This window comes from Eumetopias jubatus, unplaced genomic scaffold (assembly GCF_037043125.1).
Source record: "Eumetopias jubatus isolate StellerSeaLion01/CBP00866 unplaced genomic scaffold, mEumJub1_p1.0 scaffold_4, whole genome shotgun sequence".
NCBI lineage: Eukaryota > Metazoa > Chordata > Mammalia > Carnivora > Otariidae > Eumetopias > Eumetopias jubatus.
This window is the reverse complement of record NW_028274810.1, coordinates 149,130,610-149,149,993: the sequence shown is the minus strand read 5'-3', so window position 1 is coordinate 149,149,993 and position 19,384 is coordinate 149,130,610. Positions and strand designations below refer to the sequence as shown.

Below are 19,384 nucleotides of genomic sequence, written 5' to 3'. Positions count from 1 at the left end.
ACACAATAGGCAGCCAAAAAGTGCTAACTAAAGTAAATTTTTTTATTTGATATAGAGAAAGAGCACACAAGCAGGGGGAGAGGCAGAGGGAGGAGCAGGCTCCCCACTGAGCAGGGAGCCGGATGCGGGGCTCGATCCCAGCACCCTGGGATCATGACCTGAGCCGAAGGCAGACACTTAACCGACTGAGCCACACAGGTGCCAGAGAAATTCGTAATTAGATTTTAACAATAAGATTTTAGAGTTGGGGAAATAATCTTTAATTTGTATCTTTAATTTGTATCTATGATGGATCAAGCCCTGAGTCAGGCTCCAAGCTCAGAGGAAACTCTGCTTAAGGATTCTCTCTCCCTCTCCCTCTGCCCCTCCCCCACTCATGCGTGCGTTCTCTCTAAAAAATAAACCTTTAAAAAAAAAGGAAGGCACTATGGGTAGTATTTTTCTCTAAGCAGCCAAGTCATAGAGTATTCACAAATTAATGATGCTTAATAAATTTAAAAAGAGTTCAATAAATTCTGCTCTTAAACATCTTTTTTATAAATCAAAAACTTGCATTTATAATGGGATAAGGGCACAGAAAAAAAACACTATTCTAAGTTCAAACTTCTAAAACACATCCTAAGATATTTTTGAATGGAAGTGATTTTTTTAACTTATGACAAAGTTTGTAAATTTAAAAAATATCAAATACATATACATATATGTACACTTACCATTGTGTCAGAGTTAAGAATTTGTCTCATAAATTCCAAAAATGAAGATGCAAGTTCACCTGTGTCCTTACTAAATGTGCTGACCACTCGTTTCAGTAAACTATGCAAAGCATTACTGTTTTTCCTTAAAGAACTGTAAATAAAAAGAGAGGATATGTCTTGAAATTTGAATGTATAAATCTAGTATAAGAAATAAACTCTCCAGCTCAGACAGAACAAAATTCAGTCCACCATTTAAAAAATGTTTTGGTGTGGCTATGTACATAAACCATTTAACAAGGTAATATCTACAGATACCTCCTTTTAAAAATAAGCTTCAAGCTCTTAAAGAAAACATTCCCCCCAAAAAAGAAAATATTTACCCCAAATATAAAGATATAAAACTTAGCAAAAGAAACTTCGAGGTTCCCTATTTTTATACTTTTTTATAGCCTGAGGATTTCTCTAAAATAAAGAGGTTATAGCTATCTCAGAAACCTGACCAGAAAGGCCGATTTACATAATAACTACAAAAAATAACTATCTTTATGGCACTATAATCTGATAGAAGGAAATCCAGGATGTAGGCTGGGGATCTACAAACTTTTTATATAAAGAACCTGATGGTACATATTTTATGCTTTGCAGGCTATACAACAACGCTTGTACATATACAACACAACAGCAGTCTCAGTTGTTAACTACTCAACTGCTTGTGTAGTGTGGGAAAGCAGCCATAAACAATACATAAATGCTGACTATGTTCCAATAAAACTGTATTTACAAACACTGGTAGTGGGCTGGATTCGGCCTGTGGCCCATGGTTTGTCAACCCCTGATACTGACAGATTTAGGCAAAACAATCATGACAATATAGTCCTGATAAAATTATTGTGAACATTTACACAGCTCTTTGTTGATCAACAGAGAATTTCAAGGGCAAAGTATTCTAATATTCAATTGTGTCCTTTAAGTTGTAATAATTCATAGTCAAAATGAAAATAAGATTATATTAACACTAAACATGCAGTGTTTGTATTTAAAAGATGTGGTTGGATTCTGAGATGCCACCATAGGAGACTTTGGTAAAGTAATACAAAAGAGAGAAAGATAGACTCCTGCTCTTGAGAACCTTATGAAATAATGAAATGGACAAGGCACAACAAACAGGAATGAGATCAAATACAAAGATAGATAATATGATTAATAAAAAAAGCATGGTTTTACACCAATTACTAGCCTCTACATATAACCTTAAGCAAATGAGCCTTACTTTCATGACCTATCAAAAACTGGAGTGCCCTACATACCTATTAGAATGTCTAAAATTTAAAAAACTAACAATACCAAAATCTGGTATTTTTGTTGCTCAACTTGTAAAGAAGTTGTCTATAAAAAAGTAGTGCACTGGAATCTATATGCAGCTGTGGTGATAAACACATGACTCTATGCATTTGTCAAAATCCACAGAACTATACAACATGAAACACGAATGAAGTTACAAGGAAAAGGGAGAAAACTATAATGAACATCTGATATTGGAGTCAAAATGTCAGTATGTACTCATTTTAAAAAATACATACATACAAATAAATACATACAAAAACAAATGTAGATGTGTATATGCATGAGTTAGGACACATGCATGTATTTCCTAGCTCTATCCAATGAGAAGAACCAAAATCAGTGATACAAGTTGAACAACAAAATGAGTAACAACAGCATTAGATTATCATACAAAGAAAAAATTAATGTCCGTAAGTCCATACTAACATAAATCCCTAAATAAGTAGACAAATGAGGGAAAAGAGATAATTCTTCCTTACAAAAGGATAATTAATAAATTAAAAAGGAGTAAGAGAAATAGGAAATTTGCATTAAGACATCACAGTAAAAACTGCCACACGCCAAGATTCACTGATGAATACTAAAATTAGTGAACAAAAGTTTCAAGCAGAAATAAGATATTTGCATAGTCTCAAAATATATTCTACAAAATATTTAGTAATTAAAAGTGGGAAATTATTAGGTTTACAGTGCAGAATCCTGACAGACAGCATCTCACTCAAGTGATCAAAGTGAGTATCACCAAGAAATACTTGAGTGGATGGTGATAACATTTACTGGGATGAACAGACAGAAACAATGCTTGAAGCAAGAGTATCAAGGGCTCTGCTTTAGGTCTATTCAGTTTGAATTGTCCATTAAACAACCAAACAGAGATGTCAAATAGATGGATGGGTTATTTGGAGCTTAGCAGAAAAATTAGAGCTACAGGGAGAAAAGGGAATAGATTAAGACAATTTAGGAAAAGATTACCGACAGGAAAAAGGCCAGAAACATGAATCCAGCAAAGCCAAAAACATCACAGATAATGCTATGGCAAATGTATACAAAGGTTATTTGTAAGAGCTAGGAATGGAGGAATCAAGGAAAGTTTTTTTGCTTTCTTGGAGGTGAAGAATATGAGTTTTAAAGGATATAGAGTAAATACCGAGGCAATAGGAAAAAGGACATTCCACAAGTAAAATGTAAAGACTATAGTGAGAGACGGGATGGAGTAGGAGGAGGAGGAAAACTTGGGATTTTCAGCAGGTGCTACCAACTGAGAGAGAATATAAATAAGGAGATAGGTTTATCAGAAGGAAGTAGAGAAAGTAGGAGCCAGAACCAAACACGGTATTTGGAACATAAGTTTTCAACCAATGTTGTAAGAATAAATGAGAGGCACAAACGTATGTTTCTTCCTCCTTTCTATCTCATAATCCTACATACTTCTACAAATTCCCAAGGAAATCTACACAGTATCCAGCTACCTTCCTAGAGAAGAAAAAGATTAGGGCATGGACAGAGAGACTAGAGCAGAAATTATACCTGAGGTTTAAATTATCTCAAATTAATTTTATCTCAGCCATTCCTCTTACAGAATAAAAAACACAGAATCAGTACTTTTAGATTTAGGGTCCATAATACCACACCATCATCATTTTTGAAGGACTACAGGAAAACATATCAAAACAAAGCAAATATAGTGTGAATTAATATCCCTGGAACAGTAAGATTCCCTTCTTAAATACTGTAAGATGCCCACATTAATTTGTCTATCTATTCAATTTATAATTTTAATCCTGAAGATTTTATTACTAGCACACTTCACTGCTAACAAACCTTTTCCATACATACAAATTTCTCCACATGAAAGAAATCATATTTCCAACTTTCTATAATTAGCTATGAATTAATCAATTTGGGGAGGAGTGACAGAATAAAAAATTAAGTCCAAGAATATACTAAATTAAGCATTACCTTTTTAAATGAAATAATCCATAATCATGCTCTGCAAGAAACATCATTGTTCTGACACATGTCAGTAAACAGTTGTAACTGCTCTCAGAGTTAGCTAGCGTAGCCAGTAAACAGTCACAGATTGAGGCCATCAGTTCTTTGTTTGGTAGAGAATTGGAGAGCTGCTCCAGTTCAGAAATAGAACCTTCAGAAGAGTTTGGCAAAATAAGAGCAATGTCCTGTGAGGGAAGAGAGGAGTAGGGGAAAAATTTTTAATTATTATCACCATCAATTCACATTTTTATATTAGGAATACATACCAATTAATACTCAGTAATTACCTCATCAAAATATTGTTACCTTCCAAAAAAAAAAATATTGTTACCTTCCTATGCTAAATATAAATTCAAACACAAAGTAATTTTGCTCTTCTGTAAAAGGTGATACAAAGATATACACTTAAAGAAATAAAGACAAATATTTTACAATATTTTTACTTTAAAAGAACGTCATATTCATTCATTTGGGTCTATGCCCAAAGGGCCTGAACTCATGACACCAAAATCAAGAGTTGCACATTCTACTAACTGAGCCAGCCAGGTACCCCTAAAAATTTTTCCTTCCACGTCACACTGAGTGTAGTTTCTGTCTTCAAATGGTTAAGTGAACTACTTTCGGTACTAAAATACTTTAAATCATTGTATTATTGATTCATTTGAATATTTTTTTAATTTATAAAGAAATCATTCAGTGAAATAAAATTTTTTAAAAAGATTGCATTTGTTTACTTGAAAGAGTGAGCAAATGCACAGGTGAGCTGGGGTGAGGGGGAGAGGAAGAGGAAAACAATCCCAAGCAGACTCCCTGCTGAGCAAGAGCCAGATTGTGGGGGGTGGGGGGGGGCTTGATTTCATGACCCTGAGATCATGACCTGAGCCAAAACCAAGAGTTGGATGCTTAACCCACTGAGCCACCCAGGTGCCCCTCAGTGAAATAAATTTTAATAAACATGTCCATATTGGGGTGCCTTATGCCTTCAGCTCAGGTCATGATCCCAGTGGGATCAAGCCCCACATCAGGTTCCCTGCTCAGCGGGGAGTCTGCTTCTCCCTCTCCCTCTGTCTGCTGCTCCCCCTGCTTGTGCTCTCTGTCAAATAAATAAAATCTTAAAAATAAATAAATAAACATATCCATACTGGAATTTAAAACATCACAAAAAGAAATGGATGGAGCAAATAAACACTTAAGCAGTTTTCCAAGTAATTATTTTCCTCTAGTTTTTATATACTTTTAAAATTCAAGTTTTTCAATACTCAAGCAAGTTTAACCAACAATAAAAATTCCCACCACTCTTTTTATAAACATTTACAGACACATTTTTGGGTATGTCTCATCGCCTTTAATCACCTCAACATACTACAAAGTAAGATTCAACATGGGTTAAAACTATAAAACAAAGTTTGAATCAGAAGGAAAATATATAAGATGAGGCCAAGAATGAGGTTTATGTGAACAGGGCAGCTAGGGTCCTATAGTGTCATTCAGATTAGTCATAAAACCCAATGTGGATTATATAACACCAGTCAAAAGGACATTTTAAGGTATAAGGACTTTAAATATCCTTTCTACCACGTCCCAAACTATTTCAACCAGATCCTCTTTTCGTGAAAACAAGTCACACGAAAAATGTTTCTTCTTGACTTATGTGTTAAATGTAACCAAACTGGATTTTTGTCAGCTGAAAAAAGATAATCTTCCAACATGGGATCCTATTAAAAATATTCTGCATGAAAAAAAATCACATCTGATGATTAGATAGCAGAAGCATTATGGTAAGCGAAAGTACCAATTATGTACAGAAATCTTCAAAGATCTTGGGCACCTGGATGGCTCAGTCGGTTGGGCAACTGACTCTTGGTTTCGGCTCAGGTGGTGATCTTGGGGTTATGGGATCAAGCCCGGCACTGAGCCCCGTATCAGGCTCCATGGTTGGACCAGAGTCTGCTTAAGATTCTCTCCCTTTCCCTCTCCCTTGCCCCTCTCCCCACTTATGTGTGCACTTTCTCTCTAAAACAAATAAAATCTTAAAAAAAAAAGACAAAGAAATGTTCAAAGATCTCAATCACAATGGGCTTTAAAAGTTAAAACAATTATCATTAACTCATGGAATTATAAACTGGAAGCCAATATTATAGAGAGGCAGAAATACTACTACTTTTAGTCAACATCTGTAAGCAGAGTAGTCTGAAACACACTAAAACTGTAGTCGTCTCTGATACCTTCAAAAGTTGTCCTAACAAGAACATGATATTATTAATTCAACCAATCACAAAGCTATAAAATTCAAGAATCTGTGTATAAGTGGCAGGAAAATGAAAATACTAGACATAACCAACCCCAAAGAATTCAGTGGCACATAAAGTAACTATCCAAGGATGCAATCTCATAAAGAAAAAGAGACTTCAGAGAAACCTGTGAAATACAAACCTAAAGAAAGCTATGAAGCACCACACCATTTTATTGTTGGTTCACTAGTCAAACTGATCTCCCTAAACAACAGGATTAATAAAACAGATGAGATCTCTGTGTTCAGAGCCAAGATTTATATCAAGAGAAGCTTTTAAACCATACACAAACACACAGAATTTATAAAATAACCATAAATACCTGATCACAGAGAGACTGCAAAATGGATGTGATATATTCAACACACTGTTGGCGAATAACACTGTCTCCAGGAGACCGCACCAAAGCTAACAGATCCTGGAATATCTCTGCATATCTTTCGTCACCTTTAATAGTTCCATTAATTAGATGCAAAATAGCTAATTTACAAGCTTTGTGTGAAGCCAGAGCATCAAGAAGAGCAAGCAACCTGGTGGTTTGGCTAGTATACTGTTTTTCTTTATCTTCTGAAGTGCTGAAATAAAATCAATACATTTAGTAAACAATATACTTAATTTTAGGGCATTATTTAACTAATATTTATTTTTCAACACATATCATGATATACAAATCTTGTATAAAACATTTTATTCCTTGGATATGACGACTTCTCTGGAATTTTACAATTACTGTAAAATTTTATAAATTCAGATTTCAGTATCTTTTTTAAATCAGAGTACTTCATAGTTCACCTTTCAAACACCCAAAATCAAGACTTTCAAGGTATCTTGCACATGAAATTAAGTTTTCTAATTAAAAATAATCTACATATATTCATATACATACACACACGTATATGTATATAAGTATATATTTATACGTAATATATATTATCTAAGCATTCTAAACCCTGATTTCCAAATTCTAAGTGAAAAAAAATGTATCTGTATCAAGAATAACTTGAGGAAAAAATTTTTAATGCAAAATGAAAATACCTTTGCAAGTCTTCTACAATCAAATCCAACACAGTTCTCATAATCAGAAGTGCAGTTGGTGAGGCAAGGTCACACAATTGAACACAAATACGCCGTAACATGTGTTGAATGGGCTGGCAGGTTGTGCCAGAGAAAGAGCGAACTATTTCTTGGAGCAACTTTGCTTGAACATGAAGGTGCATGCTCCACAATTTTCGGGTGTTGAGTGCCACTGATATATCATGTGGCTCAATAACCTGTTAAAAAAGTATATTGTGTGTGTACGTAGATTTTTTTAAATATTTATTTATAGTCACAAAAACTGTTCAGGAAGAACTGTTATGAAAAGAACATCTTTACTACATGCTTAAAACATTTTTCTATTATACAATTAAACATTCGCTTGAATTCAATGCATCTAGAAAATCTGATTGTTCTCAGGTTAGCAGTCAGTAGAGCAGAGTCCATTGGTGAACCAACCTAGTTAATGGCAAATTCTAACACAAGATAAAGGGAAAAAAAGGCTTTAAAAATAACAAAAGTACAAGTATACAGAACAGCATAATAAAATTCACATTAACAAAAATTTATTTAAAATGTTACCCCCATATTTCTTTAATGACCAACTTGCTTCAGTTTTATCTCACCCTCATCCAGTTATTTTATGTCTTTTTTAGGGGAAGGGGATGAGGGTTGTGGGTTTGTTTTTGTTTTTTTTTTTAATAACAAAATCACTGGCTTTTTAAAGTGTTACTGCAGTCATTTATAAGATGCATGTTATATGGAAGTGATACCTGAGTTGTTTGCATGGGCAATGGTAGAGGCAGCAGCTCTGAAAGTAGTATGAGTCCAGAAAAAAATCCTTCAGGAACCTTCAAGATTGAAGAAAGAACTTCTTTCAACATTAAAGACCAAGTATTATTGGCCAGAGTCTCTTCTGAGATTGTAAGTTTTTCATTAACTCCTTGTGTAAAAGTCAGTAAGATATCAATGATATCATTTTGAATTTTCTGTTCATCACTATCCAAACGACCTGAGAGAGGGATAGAGCACAGGAGCATGTGTAAAGTCACAAGTGCTGAAGGAACACGCATGTCCTTAAACTCAAAGGATCCACCTCTCAGGAGTTCCGTTAACATTGTTTTAAGAAGAGTGAGTGTGCAGCGAGCCATTGAAATAGTAGTAACTCTGTGAAGGGTAGTCCCCATGTTGACATGGAGCCTCCAAGGCTGAGTCAGAATACTGTTCAATTTTTGTAGAACCCGAATAAAGGTGTCCATTCCTTCAGCAGAAAAAAGCTGAATAACGGCAAGATTCCATTTCAGGTCTTTCTGTTGACCTTTATATAGGATAAGGGGAAAAAAAACTAATTACTTATATGTTAATAATTAGTTAAGATTTTTTAATATTTTATTTAATAAATAGCATTTATACGAAGACTTAAGAATAGTTTTTAAAGTATAATAGCCATATTACCTTCAACAGGAGGTGGTGGACATGCCACATTACAGAGAACACGCAAGGCAGTGGTAAGGCCAACTCCTTCCGGGGTCATCAAATTATCGATATTCTTTAAAAATAAAAATGAACAGAAAGTTTAATTTCTTGGTGCATGGATATGAATCAAGAAAAAATTCCCAAGGAGGCATTAATTAAAAATATGAGTTTCATGTTATGTAAATTTAAAACATGAATAAAACTAATAAAGTTTTTATAAAGGTTATTTTATAAAAGTTAATAGTTGCAAAGTTCAAGTATATTAAAAAGTACAGATTAAAATGAAAAGTAACATACAAAAATGAATGAGACTCCCTGTATTAAGAATTTAAAAAAGTTCTTTTTCATATACTCTTTCTATATACTCTCCCTCCCAAAAATGAAGCAATGACTGATTTTACAAAGCCCTGTGGGTACTAAACCTCTTTCAAAACTGAAGAAGCAACAAGGAATGTTTTGGCACTACATAACATACACTTCAAAGCAGATACCACAGGAATCTGGTTGCGATGACCAGTTAGGGCATGGTTAAAGTGAAAAGAAATACAATTGCCTATGTTCTTAGCAGCTGCCCATGCTATGTTTCCTCACAACAAATAAGTTATGTGTAAATTTCTTTGTTTTTGTAGTTTCCACAGAGCAGCATAGATGGTTTTGAAAAAACTCTGAAGAAGTTTGTTATGAAGAATTTAAAAATGTTACTATTTCAGCTGCTAACCCCCACTTTCCGTTCCCCTATACATTTTTTTCTAATTTCTTCCTTGCTGCCTTTCCACAATAATTCCACAAATTACATAAAGCAGCATGGAGCACACAGAGAAGTTTCACTCTCAGATCAACTGTTTTTGGTATATCTTGGAATGAGAATCTCTTATTAATAACTATAATTAATGGATAAGGATTTACATAAAAATAAAAACTCTTTCAATTACAGCATGTAATTGAAATGTCTAGAGCTAAATTTCTTATTGGTTAAAAACTTTTACCCAAGCATATAATCTTTATTGGACACCTTATACATTCTCCTGACCATGCACAAGTACCCTGAACACATGACCATCTAAATTTACAGGATCTATTGTACTTCTGCCAAATAAAAGACTGACTATATGAGAAACTCTAGATGACATCTGAGGCACAGAGTAAGGAACAGAGAATATGATGGCACCACAGGAGGTAAAAAGTACTCTTAGGAAAGATGGAGTAAAAAGAGAAGATAAGGGTAGACAAGTCAGTAAAGAAAAATCCAAAGCAGATATACCCAAACAGTACTTGGTTGCTATTTTAATAGCACACATTTCAACTCCAAAACCAAGGTGTTTTACACACACACACACACACACACACACACACAAAAAATACACACAGCTCATCTGTTAAATGAAAGAGGAAATAATTCAAGGTCCAATTCTGTCTCTCTAGCTTAAAATTTTTTATGCATCTATGACCACCTTTAGTCCTTCTTCCTAACTTTTAAAACTATACTAACTTTTAAAACTAATTGACAATGCAACAGTTTTAATGAATTTTTAAATTACTAATTACATGAATTTTTCAAATGCACTATTATGATACAGGATTTTCAACTTTTATGAATGTTTTATTTGTAGATGTGACCATCCCAAATTAACAAATTTAGAACTAGTTCCCATTGTAATTATCTAGAATTGACTCTTGTTGATTTTCACCTAAAAATTTTGAAGGAAGATCTTTTTCACCAAAGTTTAACTGAAACAATTATGTTAAATTATCAGGGCACGCTGTTGTAAAGATCATCAAAATGGCAGGTGACATTACTTTAATTTGAGAAATAAAATAGGACAGAATTTGGTAGTGGAAAGTAGTACAACACACAGGGTTGTGTACAAGTGTACTCACATATACACACCATCACACACCCATCTACACACACACACCAATCTGTACCATAAATCTAGCAAACCAATCAAATACACTTAAAAATTACTGTATTATATACATAAATGATTTAATGCAATATTACTATATTTGGAACCATACAGTTCCATAAAATGAAGGCACTTTTAGGGGTGCTTGGGTGGCTCATTTGGTTAAGCATCTGACTTAGTTTCAGCTCAGGTCACGACCTCAGGGTTGTGAGATGGAGCCCCACACATCAGGCTCCCCGCTCAGTGGGGAGTCTGCTTCTCTCCCTCTCCCCTCCCCTTGCTCATGTGCACATGCTCTCGCTCTCTAAAATAAAACAAATAAGGGACGCCTGTGTGGCTCAGTCAGTTAAGCGTCTGCCTTCGGCTCAGGTCATGATCCCAAGACCAAGCACCGCATCGGGCTCCTTGCTCAGCAGGGAGCCTGCTTCTCCCCCCGCTTGTGCTCTCTCTCTATCTCTCTCTCTCTCTCTCTCTGACAAATGAATAAATTAAAAATCTTTAAAAAAAATGTTTTTTAATTAAAAAATCATCTTTAAAAAAAATCAAGGCACTTTTAGGCTTTACTTACCTGTTTAACATATTCAATTAAGTTTGGGATGCAGTTAATTTCAAATCTAAGGTTTTTCAGAGGTTCAAGCCACTTGCCAAGTTCTTAAAAACAAAAAGGTCATTCATAATATATTTTAAAATAAAAAGTCTTTATAACAAAGGAAGTAAAGGTATTCTTTTCCAAAGAAGAACATTATCAGATTCACATTGATTTCAATAATCTAAATTTCATACAGGGATAAACTTATGTCTAATTCTCTAAACAAGCCTTAACGTGAAATGTGAATGGGCTACATACAGGCTTAGAAATAAGAAGTGACCATTCTTAGTTACTTGGTTTCTGAAAAACTTAAGTGTTTACATGCTTAAACAGGACCATCAACTTACAACATTAAAAAAAATTTGTAAAATTGACTGCTTATAAACTAACAAATAATAAAATAGTGTTTATTCACCTAATGCTACCACCACCTCCCACACCCCCAAAAAAGCACACACAAATGTATTAATTTCTAACAGGGACATTTGCTGAGTGACATTTCTCATAACATGAATTTTAAATTTTGCCAATTTCCTAATTTGCCTTTATAAAATTAAAAGTAATCACTATCATCCCAAAATAACAACAAACTTCGCTTATAAAACAATCACAAATGAAATATACCATTTACCACAACTGAATTCAAAACTCTGCTAGAAAAAAATGAACAAACAAAAAAAGCAGAAACAGATTCATAAGTATATAGAGAACTGGTAGTTGCCAGAGGGGAAGGGGTATGGAAGGATGAGCAAAATGGGTGAAGGGGAGTAGGAGTTAAAGGCTTCCAGTTATAGAATGAATAAGTCATGGGGATGAAAGGTACAGCATAGGGAATATAGTCAATGGTATAACAGCATTGTATGGTGACATGGTAGCTATACTTTGGTGAGCACAGCATAACTATAGAATTGTGCAATCATTATGTTGTACATATAGAGTTGTGTAATCCCTATGCTGTACGACTGCAACTAATGTACACTGTGTGTCAATTATACTTCAAAAAAAAAAAACTGAGTGGAATAACATAGAAGAAAAAAACTCTCCTAGAACCTATGCTGTAACATCCATACTTTATCACCAAAACTATTTTAAGAAAAGCATTCTAAATGTAATGTAAAAAGTGATATGCCAGTTCCAGACACTTTTTGGGAATGACTAAAGGAAACTGAAAATAGTAGTCATGTCTCCCCTTGGTTCTACAATTCTCCATGAGGATTACACCTATGTACATCTGAGTATTTTTCCTATGTGTTTTTAAATTAACTCTTTCATATATACAGCATATATTGCTCAAGTGAAAGATACAAGGAACAATAATAAAACAAATATGTTTAACCATCACCCAGAATAAAGCATTAATAATACCCTTGAAGATGTTGTGTGCCCTCCTTTTATAAAGGCACACTACAGGGAAAAAACCTATTTCCTATATAAGAAGTTGAGTTTACTAACCCATACTTTTACTGGTGGTATCACACATAAAATTTAAGATTAAAAAGAAAAAAGTCAGGGGCGCCTGGGTGGCTCAGTCGGTCAAGCATCCGACTCTTGATTTCAGCTCAGGTCAGGATCTCAGGGTCATGAATGGAGCCCCTCCTCCAGCTCCACGCTTAGCAGGGAGTCTGCTTAAGATTCTCTCCCTCTTCTTCTGTCCCTCCACCACCACCCTCCACTTACATGTTCTCTCTCAAAAAAATAAAAGAAGAAGAAAAAAGTCCACATGCTATTTACAATATTTACTCAATGTCATCAAATTTTCTACTTGGTAAGGTCAGAAAGAAACCAAAACAAAATTAAAAAAAACTGTGATTAGATAACCTTCAATTTTTCAGGACTGCCCACATAAGGTTTGCCATAAACTTCATTCAACATAGATTTATATACTTTAGAAAATAATGTTCATATTCACCATCCTTCACTTTTGAGGACAGCACATGTATATTAATTAATGACAAATGGATTTCTAAATTGTACTTAGAATAGTGTTATACTTAGAAATACATATAGAAAACACACACATACACAAACGATACACAAAACTGAACTTTTGAAGGGGTGCTTGGGTGGCTCAGTCGGTTAAGCATCCGACTCCTGATTTCAGCTCAGGTCTTGATCTCAGGGTCGTGAGTTCAAGCCCTGCCTTGACCTCCATGCTGGGCGTGGAGCCTACTTAAAAAAAAAAAAAAAATTGGGGACACCTGGCTAGCTCAGTCGGTGGAGCATGTAACTCTTAATCCCAGGGTTGTAAATTCGAGCCGCATGTGAGTGTAGAGATTACTTAAAAATAATTTTAAAATCTTAAAAAAAACAAAAACAAACTGAACATTTGAGTTCACCTTCAAGCTATTTCCATTTTGATTAGGAACTTCAACTAACCACCAATTACCATGATTTTCCAGGAAAAGGTACTTGTGACAATTTCCTAAAAATCTTTTTAAGAACACCATATAAAATACTTTCATAAAGGGCACTTTCAAGAAGTAACAGAATATTACTATGTATATTATCAAAACATGATAAAATACTAATTACAGATATTCAAAGGCTTTTTCCTTCACATATCATAAATGCTTAAGTAACTTCAAGTACCATACCTTGCAATTTAGCATTATTTTCATCTGCTTTACACAGCTTCAAGAGAGATGCTGCATGCTGTTCTAGCATTTGGACATCACTGGAAGACTGAACCACCACCAAAATAAGTATGCATGCATAATTATAAGCTACTGACTTCTTAGACTTGGAATCACTGAAACAAAATAAGGTTTTAAAGTTTTTGGTATGAAAACAACTTTTCCAGGAACAATTTTAAACATTTTTTTCTATTTGGTTTTAAAGAGACCAAGGAATTTTACAATGAAACATGACTAACTCCCTGAAGACAAGAAATTACATTTTAAAGTTCACTTCCAACTCACTTGAAAACACTACTTAAAAGTATATAAACAAAGCATATGCATCACAATGGAGAGTGAAATCCTATTAAGAAAGAAGATCAAAAGAACAATGAAATATTAACAAGTATACTTCATTAGCAATGAAAGATTCCGAAGTATACTTCAATGGTCTCCTTTAAAATTTTGTTCACTCTGGATTAAGTAGGAATAAGTGTGATGAATCAATCTACTGCCATCATCACTGTCTTCTACCTTAAAACTGCTGTGGTTAAAGCCACTGCCTTTCCTAGTCCCCCCAAAAAAGATCTGTCCCTCAAGGAGTCATATCAAGACCCTGTTGTGAGGCCAGTTACCTGGATGTCACTGCTTTGTATGACACGAGCCAGGAAGACCATGTTTATCTCCTCAGACACTAACATCAATCCTCTGCCCTACTGGGCAGCTCTTGAAAACTAGTATCATTCTAAATCCCCTGCTCCCATTCAGTCAAAGTACTTCTGAAACCAGAGCACCATAGTCTAAAGGCAAGGGAAAATTAAAGACAGCAAGATAGTCCTCATTACTCTGCAAGTATATATTCTGGTGCCTTAGCATTCCCCTACACACAAATTAGCAAGAGATCTATAGCTGTAATCTTGTAATCTTGTCAACACCAATGGGAAACTGGAAGAAGCTGCTAAAAGATCCACTTTGTTGCTTTACAGGCACATCTTATATTTTAGAAATTTCTACCATTCTAATCCTTAATTAACAAATTATGTATTATGGCAAAAAATAATTATAATAATTTTTACTTTCAAAGCAACACCTTTTAAGAAACTAGCCCTTTACTGATGTAGTTTTCCAGTATAATAGAAAATTTAGGGAGTAAAAAGAAAATTACCCTAAGGCTTCTTTGGAATAGTACTCCATTAAAGTAATAAGACTTTGGAGATTTTTCTCAAGACTGAAAACATGGCCAACAGCTGATCTTCCCACAGGATTGAAAGTAATCAAATAAAGATTGTGAAGGGTTCCCAAAAGATCTGAATGGTCAGTTTCTTCACTAGCTGTGCAACGCTGAAAATGGCTGAACAGTTCTGTAATACACTGCAATGTCTGTGTTGAGTCCTGCAGCCACAAGGCAAATGCATCGTCAATAACACCATCAGATTGAAGACCCTCCTCTTCATCTTGATCGTAAAGGTGACACAGAGCTCGGATCAACAAATTTGTTGCTTCATATTCCGACATAAAAAAAAGAAGACCCTTCTGTGACTGTGCAAGAAACTTTAAAACATCTTTTGTGGCTTGCAGCACACCAGGGTGGGCACTTGTTACTGGAATTGACAGAAGCAAGGTAACTAACTCCAAGAAGTGATGACTATGAAGATACCTGTAGAAAAATTAATTGATATATAAGAAGTCAGTGTAAAACATTGTTCATTTATTCAGTATTCATTAGATAGGAGAGGCGTTAAAATTTTAATGGCCATAATCCTTATCCTTAGCAATATACTACTTTAACTAAAAACATAATGTGGCAGCAAGTCTTCTCTCCACTGGGTCAAATAAAAGTGGAAATTATGTGAGGCTTTTTTCTAGCTAACATTCAACGGATATTTGACATATAACTGTTGACAAGTATCTTTCCAGAATCAACCTTGACTTTAAATTCTGGGTCTTCTTGGGGTGCCTGGGTAGCTCAGTTGGTTAAGCATCTGCCTTTGGCTCAGGTCATGATCCCAAGGTCCTGGGATCGAACCCTGCGTCAGGCTCCCTGCTCAGCGGAGAGCCTGCTTCTCTCTCTCCCTCTGCCTATCTGTGCTCTCTGTGTCTCTGTCAAATAAATAAATAAAATCCTTAATTAATTAATTAATTCTGGGAATTAATTCTGGGTCTTCTTTTCAGACCACTCATCAAATGTTCCTTTTTCACCATGGTCCTACTCTATTCGTGGTACACCAGTATATCTGAATTAGTGTACCTACGAAAAATACAGTACATATACTATAAAAAATATATAGCTTATTCATATTTACTATAGGCAATATATCTGAATTAGTACCTCTAGAGAAAACAAATTCAAATTATCAATTTTTAGTATTTGAAGAGTTAATACTACCATACATAGCACTTTTATCAAACCCAAGAACCATTTTTTAGCATACATAGTTTTAGTAGAAAAAGTGTGAACTTACTCAAGACCCCAAAACAGACACAAATGCTACTGATACAGAGTATTTTCACTGTCCTAAAAACACTGTGCTCCAAGTATTGTTCCTCTCCCTCCCCCTAACCCTGGCAATCACTGATCTTTTTTTTTTTAAGATTTTATTTATTTATTTGAGAGAGAGAGAGAATGAGAGATAGAAAGCACGAGAGGGAAGAGGGTCAGAGGGAGAAGCAGACTCCCTGCTGAGCAGGAAGTCCGATGCGGGACTCGATCCCGGGACTCCAGGATCATGACCTGAGCCGAAGGCAGTCGCTTAACCAACTGAGCCACCCAGGCGCCCAATCACTGATCTTTTTACTGTCTTTATAGTTTTGCCTTTTTCAGAATGTCCTATATTTGGAATCTTAGAATATATAACTACCTCTCATATTATTCCTTAAACTCAGACTTCTACTTCAGGATAATAAACACCCCCAGTAACTTCTTGACTACAAAGGCAAACAGAACCCTCAAGAAGACAAAACCCCATAACTACTATGCTCAAAGAGTATCTTTAACCACCTTGTGGAGTGTTCAGAAAATAGTTAACACTGCAGGCCTCAGACTACTTATATTCTTAAGAACACCTTCTTACAAGGCGGGCCCTTGGTTAGCATCTGGGAACTTGGATTTGGGGAGGGCTCCCATCACCCAACTATTAAGAATGCTCACTGTGCCTAAACTTGTTTATGCAAACAATATGGTTTACACTGAACACCTACTTTCTTCTGGGAGCCTGGGATTCTGTTACACAGTAGATATTGGGGGCCTATGTGGCTATCCTCCAATAATAAGCTTGGATGTTGAGATTCTAAAGAGCTTCCTCAGTATGCAACATTTTGTACACATTGTCACAATTTCTTGCTGGGGGAATTATGCAGGTCCCATGTGACTCCACTGGAAAAGGACTCTGGAAGCCTATGACTGGTTTCCTCAGGTTTCTCCCTGTGTACCCTTTTCCTTTGCTGATGGTGCCTTGTATCCTTTTGCTGTAATAAATCATAGTTGCTGAGTCCTGTGAGTACCACTGGCAAATCCTGAGAGTGATCTTGGAGACTACACAGAGGACGTTAGAGCCTTATCATCACTTCAAATTAATCCTTCCAAAATGCAAAATTATTTGTGCTTTCAAAATTCACTGCCCCTCCTAATTTACCAGTTTCTGTCAATAAAACCCATTCCAATAGTTAACCTAGCTAGAAACATCTTTAGCTCCTTCTCACTTTCTCTTAGCTATTAGGTCCAGTTGCCAAGTCCCAGTAACTGCTCTTTCACAAACTCTCAATATTAGCACAATTCCCTGTAAGTGCCACTATATTAAGTACTTAACACAGTACAAACTAGACCAGCTCATCTACTTAATAACTCCAATTTCTTTTCCATTGCAACACACCTTACAACATATAATCTTAGAATACTACTTTGATCCTATCAAATCTACTACTCCGAAATAGTAAAGATCTTCCCACATTCTAAAAACAAGATCCAGGGATGCCTGTGTGGCTCAGTCAGTTAAGCGTCTGCCTTCAGCTCAGGTCATGATCTCAGGGTCCTGGGATCGAGTCCTGCATCAGGCTCTTTGCCTAGCAGGGAGCCTGCTTCTCCCTCTGCCTGTCATTCCCCCGCTCGTACTCTCTCTGTCTCTGGAAATAAATAAATAAAATCTTTTAAAAAAATAAAAATTAAAAAAAAAAACAAAGGGGCGCCTGGGTGGCTCAGTCGTTAAGCGTCTGCCTTTGGCTCGGGTCATGATCCCAGGGGTCCCGGGATCGAGCCCTGCATTGGGCTCCCTGCTCGGCAGGACGCCTGCTTCTCCCTCTCCCACTCCCCCTGCTTGTGTTCCCTCTCTCACTGTGTCTCTCTCTCTGTCAAATAAATAATAAAATCTTAAAAAAAATAAAAAATAAATAAAAATATAAATAAATAAATAAATAAAAACAAAATCCAAATTCCTCAGCACAGCATTCAAGGCCCTTTACTTCCTCAAGTCTGATACTTAAATATACCTTTTCCAGTTACGGAGGAGAAAATAATACTTAATAAGCCTTTAATTACCAGTTTCCCTTCAGTGACTGAGAGCATTACTCCCTTCCTTAGAGTTACTACCCTCCGTTATCCTCAGTGTATGACCTCACCTCTTACCTTATTAAAAATTAAGTGATAAGTGCAAAGTGCCTTGGCTCCTTTACTGTCTCCATACTACAAATGCATCCATATTTGTATACACATAAGATTTCTTTTCTTCTGTTCAAAGCCAAACCCCTACACTTGTACTCTTGACTTCATCTCCTACCAGACCTTGCTCTAGCATTATCATCTTTTGTTCCTCAAAGAACTCAAACTTAGGCAAGACCTAACAGCTCAGTTAAAAACAGGAATGGACAGGTACAGATTTTAGAATGGACAAGCACCCCATTTTCTGTTAATGCAGTAATGCTCCAAATGAAGGCAAACATTAATCACAGAAATAAGGAATAACATAATAAAAATGCCATTTTCCCATTAGCTAGCAAATCATTTACAGGCAAAATGCAAAAAAAGTAGCAAAAATTAAACCAAAATTTAAAAATCTACCGTGGGCACTGATCCTAATAATGGCAAAACACTACCAACAAATAGATTTAGAAAGGGACACCTGGCTGGCTCAGTCAGTAGAGCATACGACTCATGATCTCAGGTTTGCGAGTTGAAGCCCCACACTGAGCACGGAGCCTACTTAAAACAATAAATAGCATAAATAAATAGTAACTGAACCTTAAAGATATTTAACCACGTCTGTAAAATTACATTAGTAAAATATAAGTTTAACTTGCAATGTAAGAGAGATAAAGTACAAACAGGTTCACACAGAAAAGCTCTCTCCTTCCTGGGCCAACCTCTTGTATCACACCACCTTCCCAGAAGCAACTCTATAGTTCCTCATTTATTCTTGCTCATAGACATGCTTATCTAAGCACTGTTGTT

General features: G+C 35.5%; 1 protein-coding gene across 1 annotated transcript in view; it reads right to left on the bottom strand.

Annotated features, from left to right (window-relative positions):
• The window catches only part of VIRMA (vir like m6A methyltransferase associated), a 61,330-nt gene that overhangs the window by 17,695 nt on the left and 24,251 nt on the right, over positions 1-19,384 (bottom strand). Inside the window, exons 9-17 of the mRNA XM_028110490.2 lie at positions 15,110-15,601; positions 13,924-14,078; positions 11,309-11,391; positions 8,813-8,906; positions 8,131-8,675; positions 7,358-7,593; positions 6,645-6,897; positions 3,999-4,216; positions 714-846 (exon numbers count right to left, since the gene is read on the bottom strand). Coding sequence (XP_027966291.1) covers positions 714-846; positions 3,999-4,216; positions 6,645-6,897; positions 7,358-7,593; positions 8,131-8,675; positions 8,813-8,906; positions 11,309-11,391; positions 13,924-14,078; positions 15,110-15,601 — 2,209 coding nt within the window. The remainder of the gene's footprint in view (positions 1-713; positions 847-3,998; positions 4,217-6,644; positions 6,898-7,357; positions 7,594-8,130; positions 8,676-8,812; positions 8,907-11,308; positions 11,392-13,923; positions 14,079-15,109; positions 15,602-19,384) is intronic.